This window comes from Micromys minutus (genome assembly GCF_963924665.1).
Source record: "Micromys minutus genome assembly, chromosome: 1".
NCBI lineage: Eukaryota > Metazoa > Chordata > Mammalia > Rodentia > Muridae > Micromys > Micromys minutus.
In genome coordinates, this window is record NC_137969.1 from 75,576,592 (window position 1) to 75,594,137 (window position 17,546).

Below are 17,546 nucleotides of genomic sequence, written 5' to 3' on the forward strand. Positions count from 1 at the left end.
TGGCCTTCTCCAAGTCATCATGTAGCTAGCTAATTTGAGGCATTGTTTACATAATGAGAACATTACCTAGCTATAGAGATTTTATAAGAAGCAAATGAAACGACTCCTCTTAAAATACTCTGAATATATATATATATATATATATATATATATATATATATATATACATACATACATACATACATACACACACACACACACACACACACACACATACATAAATAACTGCCAAAAGACAGATAGGCAACTAAAGTAGCCATATTGTTGTTCTTATTGCTGTAAGAAAATACCTGGTAAAAGCAACTTTATCAAAGAAAGTTGTGTTTTAGTTCACAGTTTAAGTATGTCATGATGATGATGAACAGTGAAACTAGCTCTAACTATGGCAAGAGTTTGTGAGATCATGCATCACACTATGTCCAAAATCAGGAGGCAGAGAGAGGGGGAAATGCTACCTGCTAAGTTTGCTTTCTTCTTCTTTTTTTTTTTTTTTCCTTCCTATTCAGTTCATGATCTCAATCCATGAGATAATGCCACCCACACTCAAAGTGGGTCTTCACTCAGTTAAGCTAATCTGAAAGCATCTTCACAGATATGCTCAGAGGTATATGTGTTTACTAGGTAACTATAAGTCTACTCAAATTGATAATAAAAAATAACTATCATGTAGTAGTATACTTAATAAGATATATCTGAGAGTAATTTTGACTAAACATTCTAAGCTACAAAATAGATAGTTTGACCAATTACACATTTGACTTTTAAACTTTTTAAAAATAAAAATGTGTATATGTGTCTGTAGTGGTAAGTGCATGTTTCTGTATGTACGTGCATATTTGTACCCATGGAGGCCAGAGGATGATGTTGGGTATCTTCCTCAATTACTTTCCCCCTCAAAATGTCTTACTAGTTTGTTAGACTGGCTTACTGGCCTGTGAGGTCAGGAATTCACCTGTTTTTACCCACCCAGATCACAAACTTTTTTATGCAGGTACTGACTATCTGAATTCAACTGCCACACTTTTGATTTTGTGTGCACCAATAAACCAGACTTATTCAGAATTTTATGAACTAGGAATATAACCTTCAAATTACATGGATAAGCACACTAGGTTTAGTTATGTCAACATATAGTTAAACTGGTTACAAAAGATCTTGACATTAAAATATATGGCAAGTGAAAGTCAGTGCCTGTACTAGTTCCTTTGCTGTCTGAGGCTGTTGGCATTCTCTGCTGATCAAGATTCTTTAGACTTGAAGACAGTATAATAGTCAACCAGCAGTGCAGGATTACCACACTGTGCGTGCCAACTACTGACCTTCCCCATTTTCTCAAAACAAAATGTGATCTTTCTTGTATTTTTTAAAGACTATTGTAAAATTAATAAAAAACCCTTCATTGACCTATTTGTATCATTTCTTAAACAGTTTAATGCGGTTTGTGAGTTTGTGAGAGGTGAATGCTAAAATTCAAAATGAGTTTTTGGTTTTGGTTAGGAGAAGGCATCTATTAAAATCTTTAGGCAATCTTTATCCAGCTTCATGTAAGTACAACACCTTAAAATATATGCTCCAAGGACTTTCTTTTTAATTTCATGTTCTTCTGTAAAGCCAGATTGTAAAATTTGTTTTGTTAAGGAGGAAATGGGCATAAGAGAGATGCTTACCTAAAAGAGCTAAATATGCCCTGGTGACTAGTCTAGAGTTCCCTATTGTATGTGACTTTATCCCTTAAAGTGTTAGTTATTTTATACAGCTTACTCAGTTTTGCCTTTTTCTCTTTTTGTATTCTTAGACTGGAAAAGTAAGAAGAGCTTTCCTGCCTTTTTAATTACCAAACTACTCTCAATTTTCAGTGAAACAATTCAAAGAAAGAATGCAGTCTTTCTATACCTGGTAAATATTTTCTGCTAAGTAAAACTATTCATTTAGTAGCCACTGATAAACCCAGGTGTTATACTGATTGTCTTTTATTTTGTGGGTGGTTTATTAAAGTGACTTATCAAATACACAATTTTTCATTTTAGTTCTGAAGTCTATTTTAGTTTTATTGATGTTTTGGAATGATACTTGGGATGCGTATGACCTAACAAACAACAGAAATAGAGTCAAGTTAGCCTTCGCATTTAGTATATCATCTGTATTTTATTATCATAAAGCAGTAGCAGTTATCCTTGATGGTAGTTTAGTAGAAGCACTTTGTGACTAATAGTTTTATAAAAGAAATCTAATGAGTAAAATATTATTTAACATTCATTTTTAAACAATGATCTAGGATTAAAGATAACAAGCAACTTGTTTAAAGAAATTCAACTAAGTAGAGAACTGAAACAGGCTCCAGACCAGAATCTGGTGGGTTTTTTTTTTTTTGTTTGTTTGTTTTTTGTTTTGTTTTGTTTTGTTTTTGATTTTGTTTTTTACCTTTTAAAAAATTCCTTAAATATGAAGTAATACGTCTAAAGAATTTTAAAAAATATAACATTTCATGTGGGTTTTTCTTTTGTTATAACTAGGAATATATAGGAATAGAGAAGACACTAGTTTCGTGTGGTCCTTGTAAAATACTTCATCTATACTGACAACACTGTTGGCAGCTCTTTGCTGGCTGACACACACACACACACACACACACACACACACACACACACACATTCTCACTTTAGGAACACCTTTGGATACACTCCTTTCTTACATGGGCAAGCGTAAGTTCACAAGCCATATTAGTTCCTAAGGATGCCACAACAGAACACAACTGCAGTGTCTTCAGCAGCAAGAACTTAATGCCTCATAGCTCTAGGGTAGTAGCTCTCAAACTTCTTGTCCAGGGTTCTTTAGTACAGTTCCTCATGTTGTGGTGACCCCCAACATACACCATAAAATTATTTTTGTTGCTACTTTATAACTAACTTTACTACTATTATGAATCGTAATGTAATTTTTTTTTTTGAAATAGAAGTTTGTCAAAGGGGTTATGACCCACATGTTGAGAACCACTGCTCCAGAGGCCATCAGTCTAACATAAGGGTGTTAGCAGGGTTGGTTTCTATGAGGGCTATGAAAAGAACATATTCGTGTTTCTTACTTTACTTCTGTGTTGTCTCTGTTCCCCTTTTTATAAGGACAGAAACACTAATGACTTCATCTTATTAGGTTGGTTTTAGTACAATACTAAGTTCATCTATTCCAGGCAATCTCTCTACCACCAAACTATGTCCCCAACCAAATATTTTTATCTTAATATCATTTTTAAGAGCCCTGTTTCTAAAAGTAGGTCATGTTTGCTAGCAGAAATATGATCATTCCATAGCAGATAGTAAGTCTTTCATTCAGCATTTCTTCTCCAACCCTACCTATGGTCCTCATTTTAAAACTGCCACAGAACTTGGTAAATTTGGGTCCTTCATATCTTTTTCTGTGGAATGTTACATCTCTTTTTGGACTGACTTAACTTTTTCAATGGTGAGCCCTAAAGAAGTGCCACAAAAGGAGAAGCTCCCCAACTTGGGAAGCCCCCAGGTATTCCTCCTAGCATAGGGCTAGCCCTCTGTTATAGCTTGGAAATGATGGGGTAATGGTGAGTTGCACACTTTCTCCAGTTCTTTCTCCTGGTGTTCAGCTTCTTCTTTTCTCTGCAGTCTGATTCTGATCTACCTGACTGATGGTTTCATTATATTTGTCAAGGATCTTTTGTTTGTCTTCATTGATCTTTCTTGGAAGGTTCTCATCTCTAACTTTTGCTGTCATATTGAAAGCATAGAATTCCAGTGAATTCTTGGGTAATATTTTATCTCTCTGCTTTTCTTCAGGCTTATACTTCCAAGCTTCCTGGACCATTCATGCATTATCTTTCTTACTCAAGAGGCCCTTGTGATTGGTAATGGTGATCTTGTTCTTCTTTGTGCTCTTGTCTACATTAGAAACATTGAGGGTGCCAATGGCATCAATGTCCAAAGTGACTTCAATCTGAGAAATATTAGAGGGCACAGAAGGTAGGCCTGTGAGTTCAAATTTTCCATGTAGGTTGTTCTTGGTCATAGCTCTTTTACCTTCATATAAGGTAATGAACATACCCATAGGTTGTAAGAGCAGGTGGTGGAGATCTGTGTCTAGTTGGTAGGAATGATAATATGATGCTTGATGAGGACAGTCATGATTCTACCAGAAGTTTCAGCACCAAGGAGAAGAGGAGTGACATCCAAGAGGAGCAAATCCTGAACATTCTCAGAATTGTCTCCAAATAGAGTTGTCTTCAGATGGCCACCTGAACAGCTGTACTGTAAGTAACAGATTCACCAGGGCTAATGCCCAAATTCAGCTCTTTTCCATTGAAGAAGTATCATAGAACTTCTGGATCCTGGGGATTATGGTAGAAACATTTACCAGGACTGTATCATGGATCTGTGACTTGTCTAGTTTGGCATCTCAAAGAAACTTTTCTTCAGAGTCCAGAATGCCACAGAAATAGGTCAGCATTCAGTTCTTCAAATTGAGCAAAGGTAATGGTAAGGGTAATGGAGTTAATGAAGTTGATTATTCAGAGCTAATCTGTTGCATTAATTATTAAAAATGGTTGGCTATTGGCACCCACTTCTTAGATGCCGCTCTAGTGTGGCATTCCCAGCTTAGGTGTTTGAAAAGAGGGTACATGCCTGTTTGCCAGAAGTACACAGACATCAAACAGCTCTCTTGTTTTCACTGATGTTCTTGAGCTTGCATTTAAGTAGAGCAATAAAATGGTTGACCATCCAGTTGTCAGTGTTCTCTACCTAGTGGCTGTTTCTAGCTGTAAATTAGACCTCAAAAGTGAGGATTGACACATCAAAAATATCACCTCCTAAATAAAAAAAAATAAATAAACATTTCTTTCAAATACAACCTTCCTATCTAAGCCATGAGCAGTAGCAGTAGTAGTTGGTTAGTTGGTAATTCTAAGTACATTGTGTCCAGCATATATATCTTTTGTTGCCTACTTTTGAGAGTCATTGAAGTAAGCTGGCACTGTGATCATAGCATTGGTAACAGTTTTTCCAACATAGGCTTCTCCAGTTTTTTTCATCTTTGTCAGGACTATAGAGCACACTTCCTCTGGGTAGAAAGAAGCCTTTGCCTCCCCTTTGTATTCTGCTTGGGCATTAGACCTTTGTGCGTTACTCAGCATCATGAAGGACCAATGCTTCAGACTGAACAACAGCATCCTTAAACCTACACCCAGTCCGACATTTGGGGTGGTTTTTGTTCCCTTGGTTGGTTTGGTCTAGTCTGGGTTGGTTTTTTTTTGTTTTGTTTTTTTTGTTTTGTTTTGTTTTGTTTTGTTTTTTGTCTTAAAGAAAACAAAACTGTTTTTGGGGTTCTTCACCATCTGTGTCTCATGCAAGATGAACAGTTCTTAACTATTGAGCCATCTCTCTAGACTAATTCTAATACAGTATTTTTTAGTTTATTTAGTTGTGTTCCTTTGTTTACAGAATGTAAATTTTCTTTTCAACAGTGATAACTTTAACCTTCCTTATGCAACCAATTTTCTACTACCTGCCTTGTTCTTGGGCTGAACTATGAAAGGCAGACAGAGAGATAGAGACATCATTATTTCTATGACAAATGTTAAAGTGGTCAGATTGGCTCTACCTTTGTTTCATTTGATTCCTCTACTGTTTTTTTTATTTGAAAAAAGAAGTTGGTTTCTTGGTGGTGGAAGCTCTCTGCTAGTAATGGTTTCCATAAAACACGAACAGTTGGCCGTAAATGAGTTAGTCAGGAAGAATACAATATAACCTTAGTTCACTCATACCGGACAAAAATTGTTTAAAACGTAAATTATAATTTGTTTTTAATTTCTTTTCTGGCGATACTTAAACTAGACTAAATCTTCTTAGGCATAAAGTTACTTTGTGATCATGCTGGGCATAAGTTTTAAATTACAAAAGTGGTTTTTGGGGGGTTTTTTAGGGGAAAAAAGAAAGGAAACTAAGCATTGTATTAGTTTCTTTTTTATTTCTGAATGCAGTGCCCTGACTTATGACTTCATCTCTGGCAAGACAAGAATGATGTCAGGAACTTGAATTTGCCCAGCAGTCAGGAAACAGAGCAAGAACAAGATGTAGGGGTTGACTATAAAACCTCCCCCAGTGACACTCTAGCAATGTTCCACCCTCCTAAATGCTTCATAGCTTTTCCACCTAGTGCCACCAACTGGAGATGAAGTATTCAAACACATACTCTTCTGAGATACTTTTCACATTCAAACTCCCAAAACACTACCTCCCCTAATCCTTCCCAAACTGTTTCACTAAATGGAAATTAAGCACTCAAACATATAAGCTCATTCTCATTAAAACCATAGCAGGCATAATTTTGAGATATATAATTTGAAATGTTACCTCTTTTAGTTTCAAATATTATTTCCTGTCCTTTCCATAAACCTGTTCCTCCATCTCCTATCTTCAATCCAACTCATCTAAAAAAGAATTGTTAATTATTGAAGTATTTATTGTCCTCTTCTGTAAGGGTATCTGTAGGTCACTAATCAAATCCTAGCCTAGGTGTTAAAAGGAGATATGATTGAAGGGTTTTTTTTTTTTTGTTTGTTTGTTTGTTTGTTTTGGTTTGTTTTTTTGTTTTTTTGTTTTGTTTTGTTTTAGTTTTAAACTTAGGAATTCTCTTTTGATATTTGAGAGGACCAAATAGTGTGCATATTTAACTCTGTGATAGAACTTATCTGATCATTCCATTTGGATATAAATATAAATGGTCAATAGTTATTGGGGAGTATAAAGGAGTATAAGTTACCTACAGAGGCAATTTGGGAATATCTTGGCCTAAGGCAAATGATACTCATACTGCCTAGGTATAGCCAGCAATCATTGATTGTCTGTAGCTCCAGGTCTTACTTGTTTGAATAGAAAACACGAAATTAGTAAAGAAAAAAGTATCTTAAAGATGTTATTGTATAGAGGGTTTTTTAAAAGGCAATTTACAAAGGTATTCTATAAGGGAAAACAAAACTTTTGTGAATGCAGAAGAGGAGTGAGTGAACCATTTTGTTAATGCCAAATGTATTCTAATCAAGTAAGTACTTCCCAGAAGTATGTCATGTGAAATGGTAGGAGCAGGCTTAGGTCCATTTCATCACTGCTTCTCATCTCTTCCCACCAAGTAGAATTTGTCCAATCCAACACATGTACTTTAGTATTCACTGAGAATTAGCATCCTTTACCATATGATTGCTCATTTTAATACAAAGTATTTTTAAAGATGTGCTATTTATCTGATGACTCTGTTCTTTGGCATCTATAGTCTCTTATTCCTATTTCTGCACCAGGTCAGACTTTCTACTCTTGATCCATTATGCCTGAGAAAGTTTTAGGCAACCATATGTATATAAATGTGTAAAATAGGTGTATAAGTCAAATGTTGACTGATAATAAATCATGTTACTTTAGAATATTTTCTTGGTATATATATTTTACCATGTTAAAATTAAAGACTAATATAAGCTTGCATACTAATAAGATGGGCCTGCTTATTTATTTTACATAAACATCTTGGCTGAATATTTTTTTTCTTACAACTTTATTTAAAAAAACAGACACATACAGATTTTCAAAGGCATTTTGGCATAAAATTATATGAATATATCTTTGTCAGTACTTGATTTTTTTTTTTAAAGGTTTGATAGTATGCATTGAAATCTTACTAATTATAATGAATGTAAAGTACATGTTAAACAAAATGTAACATGAAAATACTCAAAGTTTTCTTGGTGTGTATAGATTAAACATAATGATTTTTAAATACTTTGCTGAATATTTGATACTGCAAAGTATAGTGCCTTTTTAACAACTTTTAGGGTTGATTGATATTTTTATTTTTCCAGTCATCAGTGTTGAGAATATCACTTCACACTTTCACATCGTGGAAAATGGCAGAAGTAAGTTTAGGCCCATTTTAGCTATTATTGAAAATAATGTTCTAATGCCAAGCTAAAATTTATTTAATAATTTTTTAATGAAACTTGGATCATTAAGTCACATAGCCATTCTTAGAAATCAAACATTTCTTAATACAATCTAAAGATACAGGGTTTTTTTTTTTAAACATATGTGTGTGCTTACATACATTTATATATACCATGGGTGTACAGGTGCCTGAGAAGACCAGAAGAGGGCATTTGATCCTCTAGAACTGGATTTATAGATAATTATGAACCACATTATTAGGTTCTTGGAATGGAACCTGGTGCCTTTTGCAAGAGCAGCATGTGCTATTAACTGCTAAGCATCTCTCTAGCCCTAAAGATACTGTGATCTGATACTTATGTACTGATAATGATAGGAAAACACCAAGCCCTATATATCTCTATAAGAGTTATTATACTGTACTTTATAACACACAGTAATGTTGAGTCTGAACCGAGGTGCTTGAAGCAGTGTTGGTTGGCACTGGGAAGTATGGTGGCATGTGCCGCACATAAGGTTCACTCACACTGGATGTTCAGAACCAAGGCTGCAGTGAAGGTGTGTGGTGTAACACTGGACAAATACTGACTGTAAGACCCTGTTTATTACACAGTCTTTATTTCATAACATTTTAAAATCAGACATTAGTAAGTTCAAGTAAAAGCAGGTTATTACTGAGAGGGTACCCTGCTGTCAGGCACTGTGTTATTTGTATGCAATTCATTTTAAACATGTCTTTGTTCCTTCCTCAGTACTGAAACAAGCTATCTTAGTTTCTGCTTTAGTCTCTTCCCCTGTCACTCTCCCTCTCTCTTCCTCGCCTTCCCTTCTCCTCCCCACCCCCCACCCTCTAGTTCCCTCAAAGTGGAACTTAGTCTTAAGGTGTGAAGGTCTTGTAAGAACTCGGATCTTGATATCAGTAAAATCTGGTTTGAAATCCTGACCCTGAATTATTAATATGCCATTAAGTAGAAAGTGCTTTAGTTTTCTGTGCTTTGGTTTCTTTATTCCTAACAACTTGATAATGTTTTTATAAATTTCCTGAATTCTTTTTAATGATATTTGAAATGTTATAACTTAATTTCAAACTTTATTAAACCTGTTTAATAAGGCTATATATGGACAGAATGTCTTTCTCACACACGCAGAGGTTCATTAGTGGTATTGCTTGAAAATATTTATTCTGCAGTTCCGTGGCCCATTTGGAGATGATTCATATTCTTAGTAACAAACTATCTTCCTCTTGAGTTTGATTTTGATGGGAGCATGTTGCATAATAGGCAGCAGTCAGCTAATCTGCTTTGTTAATTTGGTAGTATAAAAAGATTCATATATAATGAATATCTGCTCTTAAAGATGCTTTTGTACACTCTCCCCTGCTTCTGCATTTATGCGGTTGTCGTGTTTTAAGTAGGACTTTCTCCTGACAGTGTGTGTTAATAACTGGAAAATTCCCTATCAGTAGACTAGCACCATCTTGACAAGCCTGTGTTCTGCTCCTACCTTGCTAATTGTTTCCTTGGGATTATTTGGATTGTGTAGAAAGCCTTTTGCAAATCCTCTTATTACTGAAGTCATTGTTGCCAGCAGGAATAAGATTAAAGGTGCTTAAGTCTGTAGAGTTGTTTCTAATTTGTTCATGTCATTTCAGTGGCATTTTAACAGAACTCTGCCTCCTGTCCCTCCCTTCTCCCCTGGTACTATCTCAAGTTAGGTCCAAGATGCCTGGCCATTGGAAGAAATCTCATTTTATCCTCCTAATTATTATGCTGGCACTCAGGAGATAATTTTTCCCTCCATGCACTGCCAATTAATATGCAAATGTGCTGATAAATATTTATGTATTCATTTAAATTATGCAGGGAGTGCTTTCAGTGTATTCTGTAAATGAATTGTTCCTGGACTTCAAAGTGCTGGCTGCTGTGCTAACGAGGAGAGATTTGCATAAGGCCCTAATCACACGCATACTGATTAAGCTTCATTATGGAAACTGCCAGCTGCAATCTTTGTTTCTATTTTATTACAAAAAGGGGAACTTTTCATGCTTCAGTTGCCTTGACAATGTCAGTCCTAGCTGGTGGAAGAGACTAAAACTCCTCTGAGCAACTGAAGTTTCCTTATTCAGTTGAAGATTGCTATGGTGTAACTGAAGTTGTAGTTTGCTTCTCTTGTTAATCCATTTTCCACTCCTCCCACCCTTGTTCTATTAAGAACATAGTACAAATTTGTTAGAAATAGTAGTATTTTCCCCACCCCAAACGCTACCTGTTCCTTCTTCCTTTGGACTGTCTGCACCTCCTGAAGATTTTACAGCCATGCTGGACTGCAGTGACTGTGTTCTAGGTGGGTACCAGCAAGGTTCTTTTCTTACAGCGTTAATATGGAAATCGCATGTGTGGGATTGACTATGCATAAATGCTCAATCACATATGCAACCAACATGGGGAAGGGGAGGGCTTGAACAGAGAAGGAGGGAAATATTTGCAAGGCAAGTGCCTGCTTGAGTTTGCTGTAGGTCCTTCCTTAGGACTAGCTCTTCTGCTTCAGAGTATATTTTTAGCAAATAATGTGTTTGGATTTGCCTTGCATGGAGGAAATTTTTGATTTTTGGAAATTCTATAGAAAGTAGTATATGTAGTTTAAAATACATTTTAAATCAGAAACAAAATATATTCTGTATCAAACTAATGTATACATACTAATAAAATAGCTTACCTGTCTAATAAAAATACCTTCTGTAAAACCAAAAATGCTAAATGAAAATTTAAGGTGGTTTTATAGTACAGAATTAATATCATAACTACTACTATAGTGGGAAATTATAGTGGTTACTGTGCTGTTGATCAGTATCCAGGGTTTTGCAAGTTACTGGCCATTTTCAAAATTTGTCACTTAGATTTCTTAAATCCAGCTTTATCTTAGGAATTGCAGTTTTAAGTATTTTTGAAAGCCTATTAATAGTAAGTTTCCTACAGAACAGGAAGCCTTTTGGAAAGGTAGAGATTCTGTTTGAGTAAATGAAGCGTTTGGGGTGATTTAAGATGGTTTGAAGTGCTTTCGTTTAGACAGATGATGCTGCATGGTGGCCATATTTTGTGAGGACTTTTCTCTGTTTGCATGAAGAATGACTGAAGCCTTTTTAGAAAAGTCATCTGATATAAACTGCAAAAATTGGATGTCTTAAGCTTAATACTTTAGCAAATGATTTTATTTTCTGTGTGTTATTTTCCATTCTGGAAATGAAAAAGTATATTAATACATTCAAAATATCTAAATTCTTGTACAGAAATTGTGGCTAAACTCAAGTTAGCAGTAGTATTTGTCCATCAGAGTGAAAACTACTATCTTAAGGATGCACATGATACAAACAACAAATTGGTATTAGTTAGGAATTCAATCCAGTAGTAATTTATAGACTACAAATTAGACTCATGATCAGCTAAGTAACATAGGCTTTTGTTTTTTTCTGTTACTAATAAACAAAAGTATCAGTGAATAATTTACTTGTATTTTTTTACTTTTCATGTACCAAGTTTGAAATTCAAGAAATGAAAGGAAAATGCCTTTTTGAACTTTACCATTTAGTTTTAAATATCAGGAATTATTTAACTATTTACTTTTAAATATCAGGAATTATTTAACTAGTTAGAGTTAACACTGTCATCGAAACAAACTTCGAATTGTTATATCAGAATGTTATCTACTCTTATTTTATTTATAAAAAATATTTTGTGTTTGAAATAATTTTGTAAAATGCCTTTGAAGATCCTGACAGTTCAATAAAGTTCCTTAGAAAAGTTATGTAATAAATACCTGTGGAATAATTTCAAATTTATAAGTATGGAAGTAGGCATTGAATTATGCAAGGCCAGCCTCATGACTTATTAAGACACGGTTTTTGGTTACTGTGGTGTCTGTGCATGAGAAAATTGTCTGTTTATGCATGCTTACTGATTTTTTTTTGTACTTTACTTTAAAATACATCATTTTTAAAGAAAATGTTGAGCATATATATAATGATATGTTTGAGTTTTATGATATATGTTAACTTTTGTAAGATTTTGGTTAAGTCATACAGAAAGCTAATTTTTACTAAGTTGTACACCTGGTTCTTTCAAACCTTAGTGTGCTTTCAGGTGGTATTTAAATTTTTCTGGACAGTGAGGAAAGAAGTTGTAGAACAACCCCAATTATGACCACAAATGTACATGTCTAAGGCCCATAAGACATGTATCGGTTACAAAAACTTACTGTATTAGAAAAGATATTGCTCAGTGTCTGAAAAACAATCTGCCCAGTTTCTAGGCTATGAAATATGAAAGGCTCCTAATATTTTTCCTCATTTCTTATACATGTAGATAATGCAACTATGGGCAATATGGTTGGGACTTGTAATGGTTGTCTTGTCTTCTGCAGATGATTTTTAAGTCGGTATAATGTGGTTTGATTTGTTCTTTTATAATAACTTAATGGTCCTTAACGAGGGAGAAAAGGTAGAACTCACTTGGCAATGAGCTTGTTTTATGACAAGCATTAAGTCTGTAGTGACTGTAGAGTCAAATGTCTATTTTGTCTGTTCTGTGGACTCTTTGGAAGAAGTAGTAGGGTGTAGTTCTTGTCTCCTTTCCTACATATTTTCTGGAATTGCTAATAATGGTTGACAACATTTTACTATGGAAACCACAATTTAATATACTAGAAAGAAATAACTCTAAATTAACTGGTTCATTTGTAAGTGGGTAGGACTGCTGTGCCTTCTAGTGCAGTTTGTTATGCTTGTTTTTAATGAGGCGTATGTTTGGTATACCACCATATTGGCTCTAGTTTGACTAAAGAAGTCAAATGTATGTGTTCAGACAAGTTTCTTTTCATCTGTTGGATTAACTATAAATTTGTTTTAGTTATAGTTAACTAATATCTTTGCTTTTAGAAAAAGAATCATTTGAGAATAATAGTTCTTACTTTCTGAGATATTTCCATTTTCCCAGATATTTTAAAAATATTTTACACATACCTCTTGTAAAGAATTGATTTTTTTTCTAGTATGTCAGACTGAAATACCTTTTTCACCTTAAATTTTTCTCTTAGAAGAATCTTACATTTTATTAGAAATTTATTTATGAGTTAGTTTCTTTATGAATTAGGGACTTTTGAGTATTTGTCGGGTAACCTTTTACTCGGTTTGTAATGTTGTAGCTGCCATATGCTATGCCTGGGCTTCTTGAATCTTGCCTTGGCCATAGTTCTGCTTCCTTAACTTCATCTTCACCCCTAGTTTTTAAAAATCCTTCTCTATCTTTGTCTTATTGCAGACTCAAGAATGAACAATCCGTCAGAAAACAATAAATCTTCTATGGAGAGTGGAGATACCAGCACAGGTAAATAAACATTCTCTTACCCATCTTTTACGTTTGCTCATAGAGCTAAAGTGAGAATGTCCACTTAACTTGGATACATATTCGAAAAATACAGAGAAATTTGTGTATCTGTTTGTGAAGTATGATTTAGTACTTGTAGGGCCTGGAGTTGTATTTAACATCATCTAACTCCTGAGGAGTGCTTCATTTATCGGATTCCATCTATCAGAGAAACTACAGGTAGTTGTGGGAATGGTCCTCTGGGACACATAGTACTAGGTCTGGATTATTAATCACTACTAATAACTGTGTGACTTTAGGCAATTTCCTCAGTCTTTTTGAGGATTAATTTATTCAGTAGGGATATTTCATGGGTCATCATGAGTATTGAGTGAGAATGTGTGTGTGGGGGGGGTAGGTGTGGTCTACCCTGCATTTGATATAAATTATGCTAAAGTTTTCATCATGTCAGTAAGAAGTTAGAAACTCATCTAATACATCCTTTTGTTTCATTTAATAAAATGTATACTTAACCCAAACCTTTTATCAAGAAAAAAACTAAGAATCATATAAACTTAAAAAATGAAACTCTTTGGGAGAAGGGTAAATCTATAAATATATATTCAGGGCATCCTTTTAAGTCAGTCAGCTTTTAGGACATTTGACAGTATAACTATCATCTGACAGATACAATACAAAAATTTCCCCAGTTTCTGGTGGAGGCAAAAATTAAAATATTAAGTCATATTGAGGGAATTATGGGCAAGGAGTCATTGTAAGGTAAACTAGATTTTTTTTTTTTTAACTTACAGAAAGGGTTTACTCTTATCATTTCAAATATGTCTTAACTATGGGAGGTTGTAAGAAGAACAGTCTCTTGAAATTTTGTTTTCTACTACTCCTAATCATAGATTAAAAACCTTTTCATTACAGTAGAAGATACTGAGTCTTGTATCTGCGCCTGTCTCATTGTAAACTGCCCTGTACTTGGAAAAATACAGAAGTACCTTTAGATACTTCTACATGAGAGACTGAGGCCTTCGTGTTCAGCTTTGCATATTCAATATGTCCCTGCTTGTCTCGTTGAGGCTAGCCAAATAGCTGCCATGGTATCTCTTCCCCAAGAGGAGGAAAAGCAGAATTATGTTCTGTCCAACCAGCTTTCTTCTCATTTCTGTTCTTTATCACTGACTTATGCTGGTGTAAGTGTCCTTGCCAAAGGAGTGGGACTTGTTTGCAGAGAGTAAATGAGGTGTTCAGACCTATGAGGAGGTGAGGGAATTGCGGGTAGAAGTCCCACCTAACACATTTCTCTAAAGGAAGAGAAATAACTCAATGATCACAGAATGTAGAGAATATCAATGTCAGACCCCTTGAAAATCTGTATTTACTTTTTAATACCACAAATTCTCTAAAAAATCTTTAGTGCTGTGCATATTACCCTATATCATTTAAATTCATATGACTGGTTAGATATTATTTTAAAGAATAGGGAGTTATAGTATAAAACCAGAGAGGAAGGACATAAAGGGAAGTTTAGGTTAGCACCCTGTATAAAGTTTTTCTCATGAACTATATAATACATAAAATTGAAAATTTAAGCAACACATTGTATATGTCCAAACCCAAAGTCATGTATAGAACTATATAAAATAAATTCTGGCTGGAGCACTTGTTAAACATTATGTAAATTTCTTGCCTTGTGACAATATGGAATGTATAACAGCTTCCTTTTCATAGAGCTGAGAATTATCAATTTACATAGTCACTTTTTGTGTTTTGCCCTTGTTTGTTTTTAAAAACAGTGATTGGCTTGGAACACTTTATATAAATGGGGGTCAGGGGGAGCATTGGTCTTGAACTCCTAAAGATCCTGGAGCTTTTACCTTTGAGTGCTGGGATCAAAGGCGTGTGGTACCTTTTTAAGACCAGTAACACATTTTCCTAGACTTCTTTGCTTCTTCATCACAGTAGTAGTGGTTAGTATTCTATGTTGTCTACAAAGAGAAAATTAATTGCTTTTTTGTAAGATCTCTGCTAATAAAAAAGTGCCATCTAGCTAGATCAAATATAAGCTGATTACTGCCCTAAGAGGTATAGCAGCTCAATTCTTGTTTACTTGCTGCAATGTGTACTATCTTCATAAACACAAATTGTTGACATATTTTGGACCACTTCAGAATAAGAGCACACTTTATTGATTTCTCATTGTTAAGGGTCTGCTGCCATGTTCTTAGCACTCACTTTGCTGGTGTTAATTTGTGAGTTTAGAAATATAAACACATTTGAATATTGTGTTGTACATTAGATTATCATATTTGATATATTAGAAATAAAATTACAGCTTTTTTTAAAAAGTAGGATATAGTGGGTTATTATACACAGCAGTTGGAAAACTAGGCAAGAAGATTATCTTGACTTTGAGGCCAGGCTAGACTACATAACAAGACCTTACCTTGAAGAAAAAAAAAAGGAACAGTTTAAAAAAATCTTTAGTGCTGTGCATATTACCTGATTTCATTAAATTCACAGGACGGGTTAGATATTATTTCAAAGAATAGGGAGCTAAATATAAAACCAGAGAGGAAGTAAAGGCAAGGCACTATTTGTGCCATGGTGATAAAGAAAATAATAGCTTATTTAGATCATGTTATGCCTACTTCCATTTTCTTTTTAAAATGTAGTGAACTATAGACTGTGCTATTTTTATTAGTTTAGTAATCTAATTGTGATTTTTTTTCTTTGTAGTTTGTAAAAAAGTCCAAATTTTAAAGAGAGAAACCTTGAATATTATATAAACCCGAAGTCGAAAACTTATAGGTTCAGAAAACTGTTGTATTGATCACTATTTTCTAAAATGATCACTGCTATAAGTTTGCTTTATACGATTTTAAGGATAATGAGAGGTGTGAAGGTTAGGCAGATCTTACTGTGCTTTGGACAAACAATCTTCATATGTTCACAGAAAATCTGTGATATGGGTTTGTTCAGGTTTACCTGTCTTCTATGTAAAATGATATAGATGGTATTATTAGATTTGGTACAAACAGATGAAACTCACAGTCTTCAGAGGCCTAGCAATCTACCAAGAGCCAAGACATTAACAAAACTAGTTCTGGATAGTTATAGTTATGGTGAGTTATCCAAGATCAAGCATAAAAAGGCAACATAATGTTGTTTAAATGGCTGCCTGCCTGCCTTCCTTCCTCCCTCCCTTTCTTCCTTTCTAAATTATTTTTTAAGTGGGGTATAGTGGTACATGCCTTTAGGCTCAGCACTTGGGAGGAGTTGCAAAGTCCTTTTGAAGACTATACAACTCAAGGAACTATACAGTTAGATTATCTATTCAGAACAGAAGCTATTAAGCTTCCTTCACATTGAATTTTATACTTAAGTATCTAATACATGTTCATGCAGAATCTACTACCCAAAAAAAAAGTCCATGTCAGAGTTAGAAAAGAAGTTAGCTTTGTATCCCTTGTTATAATTTATCTGTTGCCTACAGCACCCCCACTTTCTTCCTTTTTCTACTTGTCATATTGTAGCCCATGTACATTTATTTGCATATAACTGGCTAGTTTCCACACCAGAGAGATGATGTATTGTTTTCTTTCTGAAATTATGTAACTTCATTTAATATTACACAATCAAAGTCTATCAATTTTCCTGAAAATTTTGTGATGACATTTTCCTTTAGAACTGTGTAGTATTTCAAATTTTAGATATCGAGTTTTCATTAGCCATTTGTCTGTTCACAGACCTGATTCCAATTTCTTGCTCTAGTGAATAAAACAGAAAGGGGTATAACTACCTCTATAATAGATTGTGGAATTCTGGGTATGAGTTCGGGGTGGGGGTTGTGAAATAATAGCAGGATCATATAGTAATTCTATTTTTAATTATTTGAGAAATTTCTAAGCTGATTTCCACAATGTCTATCCTAATTTGCATCTTTCCAACAGTGATGCCACCACATCCTCTCCCACATTTGTTAGACTTATTGATGACAGCCATTCTCACTGGGGCGAGGTCTTAGAGTAGTTTAAATTCTCATTTCCCTGATTGTTGGGGATATTAACATGTTAAAAAGAGTTACTGGCCCTTTTTGATTGTTTGTTTTTTTAAAGGTGTCTGTTTAGTTTATCTTTCCATTTGTTGATTGGCGGTTTTATTTCCTTGGCATTTGACTTATGCAGCTTTTTGTAAGTTCTGAACATCAGCCTCTGTCTGAAGT

The 17,546-nt window shown here is 34.5% G+C and overlaps 1 protein-coding gene across 1 annotated transcript in view; it reads left to right on the forward strand.

Moving 5' to 3' along the window:
• POU2F1 (POU class 2 homeobox 1) overlaps positions 1 to 17,546 on the forward strand; it is a gene marked incomplete at its 5' end in the record, with an annotated part of 124,288 nt that overhangs the window by 56,713 nt on the left and 50,029 nt on the right. Inside the window, 1 exon segment of the mRNA XM_080916178.1 lies at positions 13,268 to 13,333. Coding sequence (XP_080772304.1) covers positions 13,268 to 13,333 — 66 coding nt within the window.